Source organism: Syngnathoides biaculeatus, chromosome 7 (genome assembly GCF_019802595.1).
Source record: "Syngnathoides biaculeatus isolate LvHL_M chromosome 7, ASM1980259v1, whole genome shotgun sequence".
Classification (NCBI taxonomy): Eukaryota; Metazoa; Chordata; class Actinopteri; order Syngnathiformes; family Syngnathidae; genus Syngnathoides; species Syngnathoides biaculeatus.
The window spans coordinates 26,593,216-26,610,827 of record NC_084646.1 but is presented as its reverse complement, the minus strand read 5'-3'; the positions used below and the strand labels follow the sequence as shown (position 1 = coordinate 26,610,827).

The 17,612-nt window shown below is 41.9% G+C and overlaps 1 protein-coding gene across 4 annotated transcripts in view; it reads right to left on the bottom strand.

The window, feature by feature from the left end:
* Positions 1–17,612, bottom strand: part of LOC133503035 (contactin-associated protein-like 4) — a 104,898-nt gene that overhangs the window by 51,965 nt on the left and 35,321 nt on the right. For all 4 annotated transcript variants that reach the window (XR_009795606.1, XM_061824143.1, XM_061824142.1 and 1 more), the window contains 5 exons: positions 10,949–11,124; positions 10,587–10,730; positions 9,121–9,388; positions 5,814–5,957; positions 694–865 (listed from right to left, as the gene is read on the bottom strand). Coding sequence is in view for 3 of the 4 variants with exons in the window: in XM_061824143.1 (XP_061680127.1) it covers positions 694–865; positions 5,814–5,957; positions 9,121–9,388; positions 10,587–10,730; positions 10,949–11,124 (904 nt within the window). In the remaining variant the exon portion in view is untranslated. The remainder of the gene's footprint in view (positions 1–693; positions 866–5,813; positions 5,958–9,120; positions 9,389–10,586; positions 10,731–10,948; positions 11,125–17,612) is intronic.

Genomic DNA, 17,612 nt, shown 5'->3' with positions numbered 1-17,612 from the left:
GTTTTGGATCATTGTCCTCTTGGAAGATAAATCTCCGTTCCAGTCTCAGATCTTTTGCAGACTCCAACAGACTCCAAACCATGAGGCTGCCACCACCATGTTTGACAGTGGGGATGGTTTGTTCAGGGTGATGAGCTGTGTTGCTTTTACACTAAACATATCATTTTGCATTGTGGCCAAAAAGTTCAATTTTGGTTTCATCTGACCAGAGCACCTTCTTCCACATGTTTGGTGTGTCTCCCAGGTGGCTTGTGGCAAACTTTAAACAATACTTTTTATCGATATCTTTTAGAAATGGCTTTCTTCTTGCCACTTCCATAAAGGCCAGATTTGTGCAGTGTACGACTGTTTGTTGTCCTATGGACAACCAGGCACTACGGTTTCCTCCCACATCCCAAAAACATGCAACAATAATTGGACACTCTAAATTGCCCCTAGGTTGGATTATGACTGTTGTTTGTCTCTATGTGCCCTGCGATTGTCTGACAACCAATTCAGGGTGTACCCAGCTTTCTGGCCGTTGATAGCTGGGATTGGCTCTAGCACTCCCGCGACCTTTGTGAGGATTAGCGACTCAGAAAATGGACAAATGTATATATATATATATATAATATATATATATATATATATATATATATATTAATGAGGAATGACCAGTGTGTTTTGCAAGGTCATTGCATATTGTAGCTTTACCTGTCGGTGATGCCACACATATCAATGTGCAAGTGGCTGTAATTTCCCAGCAGCCTATGATGAATCTTGATGAAGTCCACTGGATGTTTATTCACAGTCACAAGGCGCATACACCCCTGGAAGGTTGTAACGGGGTTCTTACATTTGTGATTATCACTCAGTGGAGGACAGCCTGAGGAACAACATACATAACAAATGTTAATGGAATATAGTGGTTGTTACTATTGTTTTTGCGTGTCTACTCTGATGCTGGTGCGTAATTAACCACAAAATTAAATGCAATTATATCAATTATGAAAGTGTAAATGGCATCACTCAACACTGAAACATACTTACGGTGATTAAATAACTTGGGTTTTCAGTTACACATACCCTGGGGCATAACAATTTGAATGCAAGCAAGAGAAAGTTGCAGAGACTTAAATTTAAAAATTCAACCATCTTCATGAATGGTAATGCAAAGCTTTTATTGTGCTTAAATACTTTATGTACAGTATTTCTGCATGTTGTTAAGACAGTGTTACAACTTAACTTACAATTTAGGGGAAAAAATTAGTATGGCAAGTCTGATTGGACACTTGACTGAAGAGAGGCATTCAAATATGTAATTACATTGTTCCCTCACTTAATGTGGGGCTTATACATGCAGTCTAAAAAATACCAGTTAAGTAAAATCCATGTAGTACGAGTTGTTTTTTCATCTTTTATATTCTGGTATTTTTTTTCATTATATATATATTTTTGTTTATGGGATATATTTTGTAAATTACAGGATGTTTTTTTTTCCACTTACAGTGCGTGTTTTGTTTAGGCTTTTTTTCATTTACAGTATGTTTTTTGTTTACAGATTTTCATTTAGAGTGTTTTTCTCATGTACATTTTTCCCCCGTTTCTTATACGTTTTAAGGCTGTTAAACTCCTAACCACACACTTTATACATTTTCTCAGACATGTTCTTAAACTCTCTCAGAGTTGAAACATTTGTAGATTTAAAAAAAAAAATAAAAACACGGTCTAGAATGAAACCAAAGATCAAAACCTGTCTGAGGCAAAACATTTCTTTGAGAAATAAATACATAAATATTTTTTTATTTTCTTCTTCTTTTGAAGTTTTAATTTTGACAAATAATAAATATAATTTTAATGATCTATGAGGTTGGACACACACAATAATATTAATTCAGTCATATTTTACAGTTCCTTTGCCAGTTAGCGTGATAGGTCGTTGTTGGCCCTCTTTTTTTCTTCTGGGTAAGAATATTTATATAAACAGACATGCTACCTTCGAATATGTTTGAGAACTGAAGCTGCAAAGCGGTGTGCATTGTGCGCCGAAACGCCGCAGGGCCCGCCGGCTGCCCACGGTACTTAGGGCAGGCGATCGTGCTACCCCGGGAGCTACAGTAAGTACTTCAAAGCAAACTGTTTTGATTCAAGATTTGTACTACTTTTCAAAAGTCTGCATCCTTTGTGTACATATTCTATGGCTACATCTATCACAATAGAATGAACACTATACTTTACGTAATATGAGCACATGTGCATCATATCACATTTGCATTGTTGGGCAAATGGTTCCATCATTGCAAGTTGACATGAAAAATGTCCCACCATGTTTTTTGTTCCCTACTGAAGAAATTGGTTGACTGTTTAAAATGGATGTTGTTACATTGAGCTTTTAAGTTCTAAGACAACACCTCTTTGTTCCAACTTCATACAAATTTGAATTCTCATCTTATTCATTTGATCAGGATGGCTGCATTCATCAGGCTTCAATCCAAAATGTTCCACATCAGCATGGTGGGAAGAGGCTTTGGAATTAATTCCATCATTCCATCATCATCCATTAAATTTTCTGTGACTGTGCAGCTACCGGCTCACCGTTAGAAAACTCAGCTTCCTGAACGTGAGTGCCCGTATTTCAAAAGCCCGTATGGTTTTGCACACACATGCACACGGATAATCAGACGAAAGGTCCTGGTCTGCACAATCTCTGACTGAGTGACTATGATTGATTTTCACGTGTTTTCACATTGCAGAAGGCTTTTTTTTTTTTTGTTTTGTTTTGTTTCCAATGACAGGTCACCTGTACGCACTCTTTTTTTTTTTTTTTAATTTTGCCACGATCATCCCCCCCAAGTACCACGATGCAACGTGTCTTGAACACAGCTCCTGCTGGCCACCCCCACGTGTGAGGTCAGGTACTTAGGGTAATTGACAATGGTCTGCAGTCCTAGACTTAGCCGATCGCGGAAAACAATGCGGAATTTCCTGTCGCGAATCAGGATACAGAACGTACGGAAGAGTATTGCTGCTGTAGAACACAATGCATATTCAGACGTTAAAAAAAAAAAAAAATGTCCGTCATAGTGAGGTCGCGTAAAATGAACCGCATTATTGCGAGGGAAAACTGTATTATGATCAAAAGCAGCAGAGTGGGTAATGGTAAGCATTTTCTTTTCACCACTGAGTGTTTTCTGCTCTTTTGTCAACCGTTTACCTTTAACGCGTCTGTTTTGTCAAACACTTGTGACGCTTTGTTGACTTTTGTCTTCATACCGGTAGTTTGAATGAGTATGCCGTGAGTTTCAATATCGCTCACGCATTGAATACGTCTCCAAATTAGATCCACGTATGAAAGAGACCTGAGTCGGATATGAAAAATCTGAATTGTGCTCTCACTGGCATGAAAAAATCTACGACATGTCACATTGGAAAAAAAATGGACCTGACCTACAGTGTGAATGTAGCTTGAATCTCTGTTGTAACATCTGTGTGCATTTTTTGTTCTTGCCATGGAACATCTGTGTGGAGTTTTTGTTCTTGCCATGCATATATGGGATTTCTTTGAAATTCCACATTCAGTAAAACGGTAGAAACACTTCATTATGATTCAGGTGACTGACAAGCCTGATGGCACCGCACCAAAGAAAGAAGTATTTGGACGTCAACGTCATTCTTTTACACAACACGTCTTCAAGAGCTCCCATACTCAAAAATGATTGTTTAGGCTTTTTTCCATTGTTTCCATACATAAAATACTGTAAATGTAAATAAATGGTATACATGTACTGTATTTATCTTTTGTCCAAAGATGCCAGCCATAAAAAAACATTTTCGTAAGTTTGCGTTCAAACCATAATGTCATGAGCCCCGACTTACTTTCGTTATCTTAACATACACAGGAAATCGTCTAACCTGTTTTCCATCTTTGGTCACATAATGTTCTGCATGAAGCGGTTTGACCGTAGCTTTGAACGTGATCGTGAGGGGTTGTTAGTCTATACAGGTCGTGCTTCATTCCAGCCTATCTCATCATTACTTGGCAAAAATAAAGAAAATCAATTAATTATAACAACCAAATTCAATCAAAGTCCCTGTGGAAACTAACCAAAGGAAAATGCAGATCAGAAAGAAATGATATTCCTGTTGTTGTTAATTTATTTGAACTAAATTATTAAATAATTATTATTATTATAATAATAATAATAATTATAAATTCAAAAAGGGTTACAGTGATAACTTTAGTAGTAAAGGGCAAGCATATACAAGTCATGATCAAAGATAGTTGGCTGGTGGTAAAGTTGGTAAATGAGATAATTTTAGTTAGAACTCTCCTGATCAGGAAATTTGTCCTGAATTAAATCTGTCAAATGAAATTATTTAATATGGTACCCCACCAATGTAACATGAATATATACTGCAGTTGTTTGTATGGATATTTTAAAAACGAATTTGTATGAGTTAATAAATAAGCTCCGATAGGTAAAGCGATCAAACTAACTGTGCTTTCATTAATTTATCCATTAAAATGCATGAGAAACAAGTGGAAATGTCTGGAAGGACACATTGTCCTGGGCTACTTTTATTCCATTGACATGCACGGATTTGTCTTTACTCTGCTTGTTTTAATTGGAAAGTGTTTCAGATCATTGTTACTGTACCGTGTTAATATAAAAGTATTTTCTCTACCAGTCCGCAGTAAACGCCCTCTGTGTAATCTATCAGATATTTTTTCTTGAGGCTGATGATAGTTATGAGACACATCATTCCCTGCTGTTCACGTTACAGTCTCAGCATTACAATTATAGTCGGAGTATTCGGTGTACTTTGACGGCTCCCAGCAGAAAAGAGCAGAGTGAGAGAAATTAATTGTTTATTATCTCTTTACATTTAAGTCAATCTGACAGAGTGACAGCAGAGGCTTCTTTGCATCTGTGGTGCATATTTTTTTTCTTACATTCCATGCAAATGAGATGGACAACAATCATTAAACATGCATGCAATTTTCTTACTAATAATGTTTTGACTGAAAAAGTCCACATGAAATATAACAAAGATGTTGTCAGTTATTTTTTTTCAGCGAAACACACACTTGAGACTGTCATACTTTGCCTGACTAAAGAAAAAGACCTACACAGAGAACTTTTGGCCTGTGGTCATGTAGTATAAGAAAAGTGAAGAGACTTTCAAGAAAACAAAAAAAGCTGACAAAAGAGGAATCCAATGGGAAAATAGAAATGCAATGCTATAGGAAATTGTGGTTTAATATACATCAATTTTCCATACCGCTGATCCTCACTATGGTCACAGGCATGTTGAAATCTATCCCAGCTATCTTTGGGTTAGAGACGATGTACACCATGAACTGGTCGTCAAACAATCACAGGGCACATATACTCAAAAGTATAGACAAACAACCATTCGCACTAACATTTAAATGTAACAGACAGAGACGTCAATTAACCATATTTTTGGAATATGGGAGGAAATCGAATTACCTAGAGAAATCCAACACAGACAAACTGGATTTGAACCCAGGTCTTCAGGACTGTGAGGCAACTGTGCTAACCAGTCAATCATCATGCTTTGACAAACCAGTTTAATGTTGAGAAAAATACTGACATTCATTTATGAACTGTATTTTGAGTCAGACATTTATACACCAATGAAAATATATTGTTAAAGAAAATAGTATACCTATGAAACCATCATTTTTATCCAGCCTGATTACATCACATTTTAGGCTTTTATTATTAAACTGCGGGTTATCATAGTGCTGAGATTTTGCACTGGTATATTAAATGTTCTATGATATTACTTTTATCAGGTTTTCTTACCACCAAAGAATAGTTGACCATCAGGTTGCGGGATGCCTGCAGAGTGAGTCGTAGTACCTTTCTCTTTGTCAACTGCCATACTCAGCTGATCTTGTCCACAGCTAAGCTCCACTGAATGCCACTGACCATCATTCAGACCTGAACCTGACACACAAAAATGTCCTCTTAAAATCAAGTTGCCCGATGTGAAACATTGTTTATAAAACATTTAACATGGCATTTCTGGAATATGATCAATAGTAGATTGATCTTCCTTTCAGAATTAAAAACAATTATATACAAAGTTCACTCATTATGAGAAGGCTTCGGTACAGCCAAGTTTAATGTCATGTCTGACAGAATAAACCCGAATTCAGGTCAAGGCTTGCCACGGAGACTAAAAATATAAAACTTGGATTAATGTTGGAAAGACTACTTCAATCTTATTATCATATTGCTTCTGGAGATATACAGTATCTTGACTTACCAGCTCTATTTGTTCCGCGACCGCTAGTATCTGAATTTACCGGTGTGCACACACACACAAAAAAAAAAAACACCACTCAAAATTGTGTATTTGATGAAGAAAAAGAGCATTATATAAAACCTAAAACAAACTATAAAACATAAGAAAAGCGAATGAACCATAGACTTGTTTAATAAAGGACAGTTTCAGAGGTTTTGAAATTTTTCCAGGAAACAAACGCCATGTGGACAACAGAGACTGAGACATCGGCCATTTTGTGACTACCTGGCCACTCTTTAAATTGGCTTAAATGGTGATTGATTATTTCCATCTTATTATTGTTATCATTATTGTTTTTTTTTTTTTTTATATAATTGACTGCCCCTTATTACCCCATCTTTGGAGCTCCATGGGATACAATTGTTTCAGTTGCTCTCTCCTTTCACCTCCAACTAGGGCTAAGGGGGCTTTAAAATCATTTACATAAATAACCTTCTATCTTGTGTTAACCAATCAGCTCCCTCCAGTCATTCATATATTTCCCAGGTGTTCATCATTGTCTCGTCAATTTGTGTATATTTAGTTCCCTGGTTTTCTTTCATTGTCACTGTCATGTGAAAGTCATTTGTTATATCACTAGTCCCATTTCTTGGTTGCTTCTTTTGGGGGGGTCCCTTCCATTTATGACTTTTTCTTTAGATGCTTGGACTTTTGTTGATTTTTCGCATAACCCCATTGATCTTTGTTTGCCTTTTTTGGGAAAGTCAAACATTTTTTTGATAATACTGCACTCCACCCTTGCCTTCATGCTTCCTTGCAATTGGGCCCTACATATTTTGCCTCCACTTTTCCCCTTGCCTCCAGTGGCCTCAAAAACCTCCATTTGTGAGAGCATGACACAACCAAACAAGGACCCAGCAGGAAGTATGTGGTGTCACCCTGAACACCACCAGGGAGACTCCTAGCACTGTCAGCCCTGCTGGCCATAACCACGCTCCTCCACTAAATCCTAATGTTCCTCCTACTATGGCCTCTTCAGAAGTGCCCCCAACTTGTCCTCGCTATTACCCATGCCCGACCATTTTACCTCCAAATGTTTTTTTTACATTTTGATTTTTCAGATTTTGGAGATATCTATGAGTTGGCTAACCTCCTTTCTGATACTCCATTATTGATTAAAATTGTTTTTCTTCCTTCTCTAGTTTTTCCATCCTAGTCAGTTTTTGTTATGTTTTAAAAGCCCCGTGAGTCCGAGCTATCTATTCGGGACTGCCACATGATGGCCATCGGAGTTGCCCAAGTAAAGGTTATATTTTGACCTCCCATTTTTCAGCCCGTTTCCAAGTCATTTCATTTCTCACCAGTTTGTTACCTTGTCTCCTATCACCTGTTTTTCCGAGTTCAACTTCCCGAGATCATTTGCACCTTGCTCTTCTTGTTTCCTGCGTTCCTGAACCTCAATAGCAGCAGGCAGGGGAAGCGACTGCCGACCCTGTCCCTGCTCCTTCGCAGGTGCGACAGGCTCCAGCGGCACTTGTCCAGGGGCCGCCACTCGACCCTCTTGCCTCGAACCAGCATTGGCATTGGGTCCAGCATCATGGCCGCTCCCCTGTATGACACTGGAAACCCTTGTGTTTGCTGTCTGGGCTGGTCTCCTGAACTGCCCAGCCAAGGAAGGCACATCCAGCGTACCTCATTGTCTCATCAATTTGAATGTAGTTTGCTGGTTTCTTTGTTCTGGTCAGTTTATTTTCATTGCAAATGTCAATGTCACATGTTGAAGTCATCAGTTATCCTAAGTCATGTCTTGTTTTCTTTGTTCCTAGTGTTTAGGTTTTATTTACGTCTGGACTTTTGTTTAGTTAGTGTAACCTCATTGATGCGTGTTTTTGGAAAATAAAACTTTTTTTTTTTATTATTGCTGCACTTCTGGCTTGCCTCCCTGCACTTTGGTCCGCCATGTTTTGCCTTGCCTCCAGTCTCCTCAAAAACCTGTTTGTGACAATTCAACCCCCAGAATCTACATCTTGCACATCTGTGACTCTTATAAGGAATAATTCCTATTCACTGAATGTCTCTTGTTCTCTATTCTTGGTAGTCAGTTAGTTCTTTGTTCTGAATGTTGTACCAGGGCAGCACCGACTGTCGGAGACAAATTCCTTGTGTGTTGTTACATACTTGCTAGCTGAATCTGATTCTGATGGTCTGCTTTTGCTTTGCTCCTTCAGGAACTGGATGGCTTACTGTGATTGCTGGAACCATGAAATTGGCTCTTTACTAGAAAATCCTGATGGAGAATGTTCAGTCATCAGTTTGTGATTCCAAGCTAAAGCGCCCTTGGGTTCTGCAGCAGGACAACGGTCCAAAAGACACCAGCAAGTCAAATATCTGGATGGCTTGATAAATGAATGAATTAATTAATTTATAAGGTTCTGGAGAGGCCAATCCAATTGACCTTTAAGGGGCCGGTCATCCTCAATACCCCTGCAATTTTGTTGAGTTGAAAAAAATCTGCAAGGAAGAGTGGGCCAAGGGAAAAAAAAAAAAAAAAAAAAAAAAATCAACAGACTCACTGCCATTATAGAAAATCTCAAAATGCTTGATTTCAGTTGCTCCTATGTCATGTTTTGAGGTTTCGGGGGCCATTACTTTTTGACACTGGTCAATGCAGCTTTCAAGTTTTTTTTTCCCCCACTTAAATAAAATCACCATTTAAACATTGGATGCTGTTAACTTCAATTATTTTTGTTTGATATTTACATTTGTTTTACAATCTTAATAATCAAAAGGGGGGAAACTATGCGCAAAAATGAGAATTTGATAAATGGGCAAATTGTGTTATGCAAATACGAAACAACCAACCTTTATTAAGCTTAAGCAGCACCCTGGTAGTGTCATTGATCTGTAGTTGGAGTCTAGCATCACTCAGGTACAGCCAAAGAGTTCTCTGCTGCTGCAGGAAGTTAAAGGTGAGCAGCAGTCCTTTCTCGTTCCATGTCCGGAATTGTAAAGCTATAACGACGAGCCCCGATGCCTTCGTTGTGTGTCCAGGCAACTTGAGGAAGCTCTGGGAGTCAGTGAACGTTACAGCCACTGAAATTGACTCAGCACAAGAAAAAGTCACATTGCCCTAAGAACAAGACAAAGGCAGACAGAAAGAATACAATGTGGGGGGAAAAAAACAACACAAAACAAATCTGACCTTTTGGTGACACATCTCATTAGGAGCGCTCTGAAAAATACCTTTGCTGTCATGCAACAGGTCCTCACAAGAGTATAACAGTCAATTGTGTTAAGCATTGTATACAATTCAAACTTGCATCAAGATGAACTTCTGTGATGCACCAGCCAAAAAATGCCACATTTTGTTGATTAAAAAAAAAAAACATGTTGGGTTGAATAAAATGTTAAACAGTGGATCGCAAAAAAGTTTTAATTTGAACATATTTAGTTCTATTATACAGTCGTGCAGTTACCACGGCCTGGTTGTCACTCTAAATCCCAACTTTGTTCTCTCTCACTCAGACTCAAGGCATTAAATACTCGGATTTTTACCCTTCAACGGATGTTATCTCATTTCCCTTTTGCATACACCTATTTTTCTTTCATCGGTTGACCCTTAGTATTATATTCTTTTAGTAGTCAGATGCCTTTGTGTGTTTCCCTATAGCTCCCTCTTTGATTTTGTTAAATATTGTATAAAATTCCACTCTGTGATGTGTTTTGTGTGTTTTCAGTTATATATATGTATATCTTAATAGCGACCTTCAAAATATCAGTTTTGGATCTCTTTTTCCAAAATTTTACATGTATAAAAAGCGACACGGTGCCCTTTTTAAGACAAAGAGAGTTTATGACACTAAAATGTAAATCGAATTACCCCGAAAGTGAACACTAGCTTTGATAAATGTATTCCTTAAATGACATTTTATCCAAACGCAAATATACGGTACAGATGTTAGCTTCACTTCATACCGTACTTACCAGATGGTTTGGTACGCCATGCAATTAATGAAAGTTTTATAATGGCAGCAAATTGAAATGTGAACAAATACATTTACATAATGTAATGAAGACTAAAAATGCTCAGATTTGATAACTTAAGTTACGAGAATGATTATGCTCAAATTGTTCCAGTGTTTTTTGCCACTGAAGCAATATACTTTTGACTAATAAATTTCCTCAAACATTCTTGGTAGAAAAAGCTGGAAAAAATGACCTATGTAAATAACACCAAGCTTTATACATGCTAAAGGAGTTTATAACTATTTGATGGCACCAAAGTTCAGCAGCTGTAGCCCATTAAAAGTGAGGAAATGCTAACTTACCACCACAGTGACCTGAGGGTTATTTTTTTTTGCCATGTCTATCAAGTTGAGATCATTGTAATGCAGGTTTTCCACACAGCCATTGAAATTCTTCTTGTGGGGTTTTGACTTACGTTCAGGACTGTGGACAGCTCCTAGACTTAACTACAAAGAAAAGGCACCCCGGGTAAATTCAAATAGCACGATCTACACTCAAGCAAATAATTTGGTTCGGTTCCATCTAGGACCTTTGCTTGGTGATTGAAAGTAAACAGGATTTTTTTAAAAATCCATTCATCTATTCAAGTTGTCCTGTGTATTGTCCTTAGGGTCATATGTTTAACATGCCAAAATGTATGCTGTGTTGTGTCGTTTTTCCTCACCCACTGAATGTCCCAGTAACTGAGGTCAGCTGGTATAACAACGTGCTGTGTATTCTTATCCACAGTGAGGTTGAGGTGCGTGTCAATTCGCTCAAGCTTTACATGGTGCCAGTGTTGATCATCAAGTAGACTACCCATTGTTGAAAGGACATGACCACCAGACGATGAAGTCATACCTGTAGTATGGAAGACATTGGGCAATATTTGTCAAAGATATTTTAAGCAGTGCACATACTTTTCAGACAAATATAACTAGAAGTATGCCTCTAAAATGCAGAAAAGCTGACCTAACCCTAATAATTGGAGGACATTGCAAGATCATTTTTGGAAAAAAAAAAAGATCCTTATCCATCCATCCATTTTCTATGCTGCTTATCAAGGTCAGGGGGAAGTGGAGCTTTTCCCAGCTTCAGACTTCTGGCAAAATACAGACTAAACCTGACTGGTCATCAATCACTCACAAGACAAGTACTGTAGTGACAGACAAATATTCACACTCATATTCACAGTGAGTGAGTGGGAATGGAAGTCATGCACCAAACACAGAAGTCAGGCAAGTATACAACTCCATCATCATTGATTTAATTGAATTATTATAATTCTTTTTATTTGGTGATTTTGATCAATAAAATACCACACTGGGGGAATCAAGGGGTTATGTATTTTGAGGGTGATAAATAAAATGTAAAATTAGATCCATTACATCCATTGTGGACCATGACTAAAGAATGCTGTTGTCACCATTGTTACAATCTCCCACCTGCTGTCTTCTAGCTGTGAACAAATAATCCATACATGAAAATACACAGTCTGTGGATGCCTCAAGAAAACAGCCTTCCACTGCATATACAGTAATTAGCCTTAGTATATAACAAAAAAAGAAAGGAAAAGAACAATATTTGAAGTTCATACCTGTCATGATCCTGCCGCTCCAGCCCAGGCTGTGCGGGTGCCCGCGCGCTCACGCTAATTGGGAGGCACACACCTGCGCCTCATGCAGGCTGATTATCCCGTGTATATATAGGACCTGATGACGACTGGTGCTCGGCCAGATCGAGCTTCATGCCCCGTTCGAGTACTTCCGTATCCCTGATCGTCAACCCGTGTGTGCCGACCTCCGCCTGTTCTCCGACCGACCCCGTAAGCCTGACTCCTTTGACACGTCTGCCTGCTTTGATCGTTCTCCCGTGTACCGACTCCTGCCTGCCCGCTCACCTTCTCTCTTCGGCCGACGTCCCAACTACCGCTGCTGCACCTGACTGCCTGCCCGATACCTGACCATTTAATAATAAATGTTTTTCCCAGAACTACCTTGCATCTGACGAATCCTGCACCGACGCAAGGTTGACCGACTGCCGGAGGACCAAGACTGTCTGATCCGGGTAGGCTCCATGACGTCCTCCGCTTCCGTGTCATATGCTCCGCCGGCAAGCTACGAATACGTCCCGACCACAACCCGTCCGGCACCGCATATTCTTCTGGACTCTGACTTTTCGGACTATGAGGAGGACCTTGATTTGTATGACCGGCTGCCTGAGTACTACTCCGATTATTACGATTACGAATCTCTTCGCCCGATCTTCAATCCCGGCCAGTTTGTTTCACCTCCCCGTGTTTCCAGCACCCGAGCGACTGCACCTGGTAGGTCCGAGTACACCAACCAGTTTGTGGGAACCCGCTTGGCCGTCTACCCGGGACCTCCGCGTGGCGGCCAGAGGAGACGCCCCGGCTGGGCGCTCCCTTGTGCCGCCCGCTGCGTGGCAACTAAGACACCGTCCTCCCACTCCTCGCCGGCAACGGTGAAACCAGCAGACCTGCAGCTGGTGGCGAAGCTTCCAGCCCAGAGTGAGGAGGAGCCGCCAAATCACGAGGTGTTCTGCCGCGAAATGCGGACGGAAATAGAGCGGCAGAGTGCTGAATTGGCGGCTCTCACGGCCCAGGTTCAGCAAGGATTGAAGAACAAGCCGAGCTACGCTGACGTCGTGACTACTACTGACTCGCTGCTGATGCAGATTCACACTGCGGTGGGAACGGATTCGCCACTTCGCCAAGAGCACGTTGCAGTTTCAACACTCGTTACGGACTTTTTGCAACAGTGGCAACTGATCCACTACCAAACCAAGCGCACGCTGCAGTGGGAACTGATCCGCCACCTCGACACGCACACGTTGCGGTTTCAACGGACTTGTGCTCACGCGGCAGTTGGAACTGACCCGCTCCCGAGACACGCCCACATGTCAGTTTCGACTGACTCTCTGCCTACTCTCGTTCACGTTGCCGTGGAAACGGATCTGCCACCATGCCACGCCCACGTTACAGTTTCGACAGACTCGTTACGGACTCATGCTCATGCGGCAGTTGGAACTGACCCGCTCCCGAGACATGCCCACGTGTCAGTTTCGACTGACTCTCTGCTTACTTTCGTTCACGTCGCCGTGGAAAAGTATCCGTCTCCTCGCCATTCCCACGTAGCTGTGGAAACGGATCTGCCTCCTCGCCATTCCCACGTCGAAGTTTTGGCTGTTCCGAGCAGAGCTCAAGTGGCAGTAGAGACCGATCCGCCGCCGCCTCACGTTGCTGTCCAGGCGGTGGCGTCCGTGAGACCAGGAGTACCGGTGGCGACCGGCCCACGGCCGCTCCTCGCTCCTGCTTCATCGGCAACCGGTCCGCGGTCGCCCCCCGTTCCTGCTCCGACGGCGACGGGCACGCCCATACGTTCCCGTCCAGGAGGTGGCGATGGTGCCGCCGACGTCTCATGTTGCTGTCCAGGAGGAGGTGGCGATGGTTGCGCTGGTGCTGTCTTCTCACGTTCCCGTCCAGGAGGAGGTGGTGAGGATGATGTCGCCGCCGCCTCACGTTGCCGTCCGGGAGGCGGCGATGGCGCCGCTGCCCTCTCACGTTCCCATCCAGGAGGAGGTGGTGATGTCGCCGCCGCCTCACGTTCCCGTCCAGGAGGTGGTGATGGCGCCACTGCCTTCTCACGTTCCCGTCCAGGAGGTGGCGATGGTGCCGCCGCCTTCTCACGTTGCTGTCCAGGAGGAGGTGCCGATGCTGGCGCTGCCACCGCCTTCTCACGTTCCTGTCCAGGAGGTGGCGACGGTTCCCCAGCCGCCTCACGTTCCTGTCCAGGAGTACCAGCAGCGACCGTTCTGCAGCCGTCCCACCCCCCTGTCACGACGGCGACAGGAGCTGGGGAGTTCTGTTGAGCCACCCCGGAGCTGGAGAGACTTCGGAATGGTTCTGATGGTGATGGTGGCGGTCATGGCTCTGGCCCTTCTCTCCATCATCCTCTTCGCTCCTGATGGCTCCCAGCCGCTTCATGGCCTGGCCTCGTTGGTGACCAATCCACGGCTCCCTCCTGACAAAGCCTCGGTGACGAAACAAACCCTGGTCGTCACGCAACCACGGCGTGGGATGTTCTAGTCCGGAGCAGTTGCAGTTTGTTTTTTTTAAATCCTTTAACTACTGAGCCAACAGCAGACAGTCTCTCTGCGTGGCTGCATGAAGCCATTGAGTCAAATTACCCTATCTGCCCACTTTAAACCCATGGGACACTAGCAAGACAGATGTGCAATGCAAGAGAGAAGGGTTGCACACAAAAAACATGCTCCTAAAACTGGCCAGTAATCTACCTAACATGGAACAGAAACAGAACTACTGTGCAATGTAGGAGAAAGGTTGGTAACCAAGAAAAGAAAGTTGAGAAAACTGAAAAAAAACATTGAATGAGGGCTGTGAGGAAACTAGGAAAACATCAAAAGATTAGAAAGATGAAGATTGGATGATGTGACTCCCCCCCCCTTCCCTTTTATTTTGCAATGCATGAATGGATTGTCATTAATATATTCTCCAGCTCTGTGACGTTATTTAAAAAAAAAAAAAACAAATTGCCAGCCTTACAGACAGGTTAGGAGAACTGACAAAAAGTTTTTGTCGTGGAGGGAGATGTGACGGGCATCACACACTGAGAACAGATTAAATTTCAGTGCAGGAGAGTGACAGTCGCCAATGCCAATGCCACCAGGGAATTAAAACTCCTCCCACAATGAGAGAATTCAGAAATAGTCTCTTCATTTTGGTGTCAGGTTATTTTTGCTGTTTGCAGAAAGTCACTTAAAAGAAGCAATGGTAAGATGTTTAGTGTGACGTGCACTACATGGATGGGCTCATTTTGGAAGTGACTGAATTGGCAAAAATTCACAAACACTTTATAAAATGTATTTAGACTATAGAGGGTTCAAAAATAATGGAATAAATCCAGTAATAAGTGTAAGGAGTCCCATGGATGTGAATTTTGAAGCAAAATTTGCCACCGAGCACACCAGTAGATGTGTCTTCACTCATCTTTGCACCATCGTAAGCTTTACCGTAATCACTGACCTTGTAGAAAACCTGCACTGCAATTTGAATACGGATCTGAGTTCAGGGTAAAGGAGTGTGTGTAGTCAAAATAAATAGTTTGATGAATCTTTGCTAATACCGGATTAATGCTTTTTTTTCATGACTAAACATTAGTTAATGCTTTAATAAAGTTGATGAGTTAATGCTTTGAGTTTGATGAGGCCAAGTAAATAAACAAAAATATCCATTTGCAATCACGTTCACAACTATGGATAGTTTTGAGTCTTTTGTTAACATGTTTTGGGAATGTGGAAGGAAGCAAGTGTAAAAAAAAAAAAGTACACACATAGGGAAAATAGACTTGCCTGTCAAGCAGACGTACTAAGTACTACACTACCATGCTAATACTTCACAAACAGTTCAGATTTTCTTTTGGGACACATAAGGGTAGACTTGAAATACACACGGTGTACGGTGGCAGTAAACTCAACTCACCAGACTTTAGAATGAGCAGCAATTTATGAAATTGTCAACAATTCCGCCAAAAAAAAAAAAAAAAATGAAGGTTTTAGCTGTTTAATGAGACTCCCAGTTGAGGTTTACTGTCAAAATAGACATAAAAATAATTAAATCCTTTTTATACCCCCCGACAAGGGGGAACATGAAAGGACGAGAGTATACTGTGGCAAGCTGCCCACATTTGGAAGTGCCAACAAAGCAGTCATTAGGAAGTAACAGGGAGGCAGACGACACCTCGGCAATATGGATTTGTCATTGTTGCAAAAGAAAGGCCTGGCTTTACATATTTACAGAGGAGTGAGAGAGGAGGAGGAAAAGGAGACCTGGGTGACAATAAAGAAAATCTGATGTCACTCTGTCACTTGCCTTCACACTTTGTGATCATGTTCCAATCCCTGTGCATTCACTGCCTGACTTGTTGCACTTCGTTTTTGAGTGGGCAAGTTTTATGAGCAACGCATCCTCCAGGACGGCCAGCATCTTCCCCATCATAGGAGCCTACTAACCACCAGATGATGATTGGTTTGACAGCTCTCCCCTTTCCTTCCCCCGAGTTTCTAAGTCATGCAGCATCAAGTCCAATGATCCAACCACAAAGTCGATCATCCAACTACAACCTAGTGTGTCCTTGTCCCAAGTGCACATTTGGACACCCTTATGTCTGCACATTGTGTTTATTACGGCTCTTCCCAATCACACCCTGCCAGGTCTCACTATCAATAGTCACATAAGCATTAAAGTACCCCAGGAGAACGAGGGAGTTCCAAGTGGGAGTGGTCTCCAGCAACCCTCCAAGGATTATAATAAGGGTGGGTATTCTGAGTTGTTGGAAGTGTCAAGTGCCCCCCACACACACACCTGAAGGTGGAGGGAAGCTACCGTCTTATTCACCAGGGTGAACCCCAGCATACAGGCACTGAGGCGTACACCTGCTCCGCACCTCTCACCATGGGCAACTCAAGAGTGCAATAGATTAAGATTCGTACCAGAACCAAATTGTGTGTTGAGATGAGCCCGACTCCATCTAGTCAGAAGTTCTCAAACTAACAAACCAGCTCAGGATACTACCCTGCTAGAGAGGTAATAGTTCACATTCCAAGGGTCAGCTTCTGTAGCCAGGGATCAAACCACCAAATATCCCCCCACCTCTTCAGCTGCCGCACAGCTCTCTGCGCACCTGAACCCTCCAGCCCTTCCCACAGGTGGTGAGCATATAGGAAGTGTGTTTATATTTTGTAATTCTTGTAAATTTAACATTTTGTATTTCCACCAATCCATCCATTTTCTGCTTATTGTCACAAGGATCACCGGAATGCTAGAGCCAATTCCATCTATCTTCTGGCAGGAGGCAGGGTACACCCTGAACTGGCTGCCACACCCATTCGCAGTCACATTCACACCTATGGGAAATTTAGAGTCTTCAATCAACCTACCATGCATGTTTTTGGTATGGGAATGAGAAAACCCATGCAGGCGCAGGGAGAACATGCAACCACCACATTGCCGGGGCTATGTTTTGAATTCCAGTGCTTAAAATTGTGAGACAGATGCTCTAACCCAGGGGTGCTCAATGCGTTGAGTTGATCATAAGGCAGTGTTGGTCGATCGCAGGACGGCGTGCCAAAAAAAAAAAAAAAAAAAAAAAGCCAATGTTCCTTCTAAACAGGGCGCGTGGGCAATTGTGCACCACTAATGCAGTCTCTTCACAGATATTCTGTGTTCCGTGCAAAAAAATAAATAAAATACATTGCCAAATGAAAGTATAACACAGCTATTCAGTTTGTGGCATTTTGCAATGTGATTC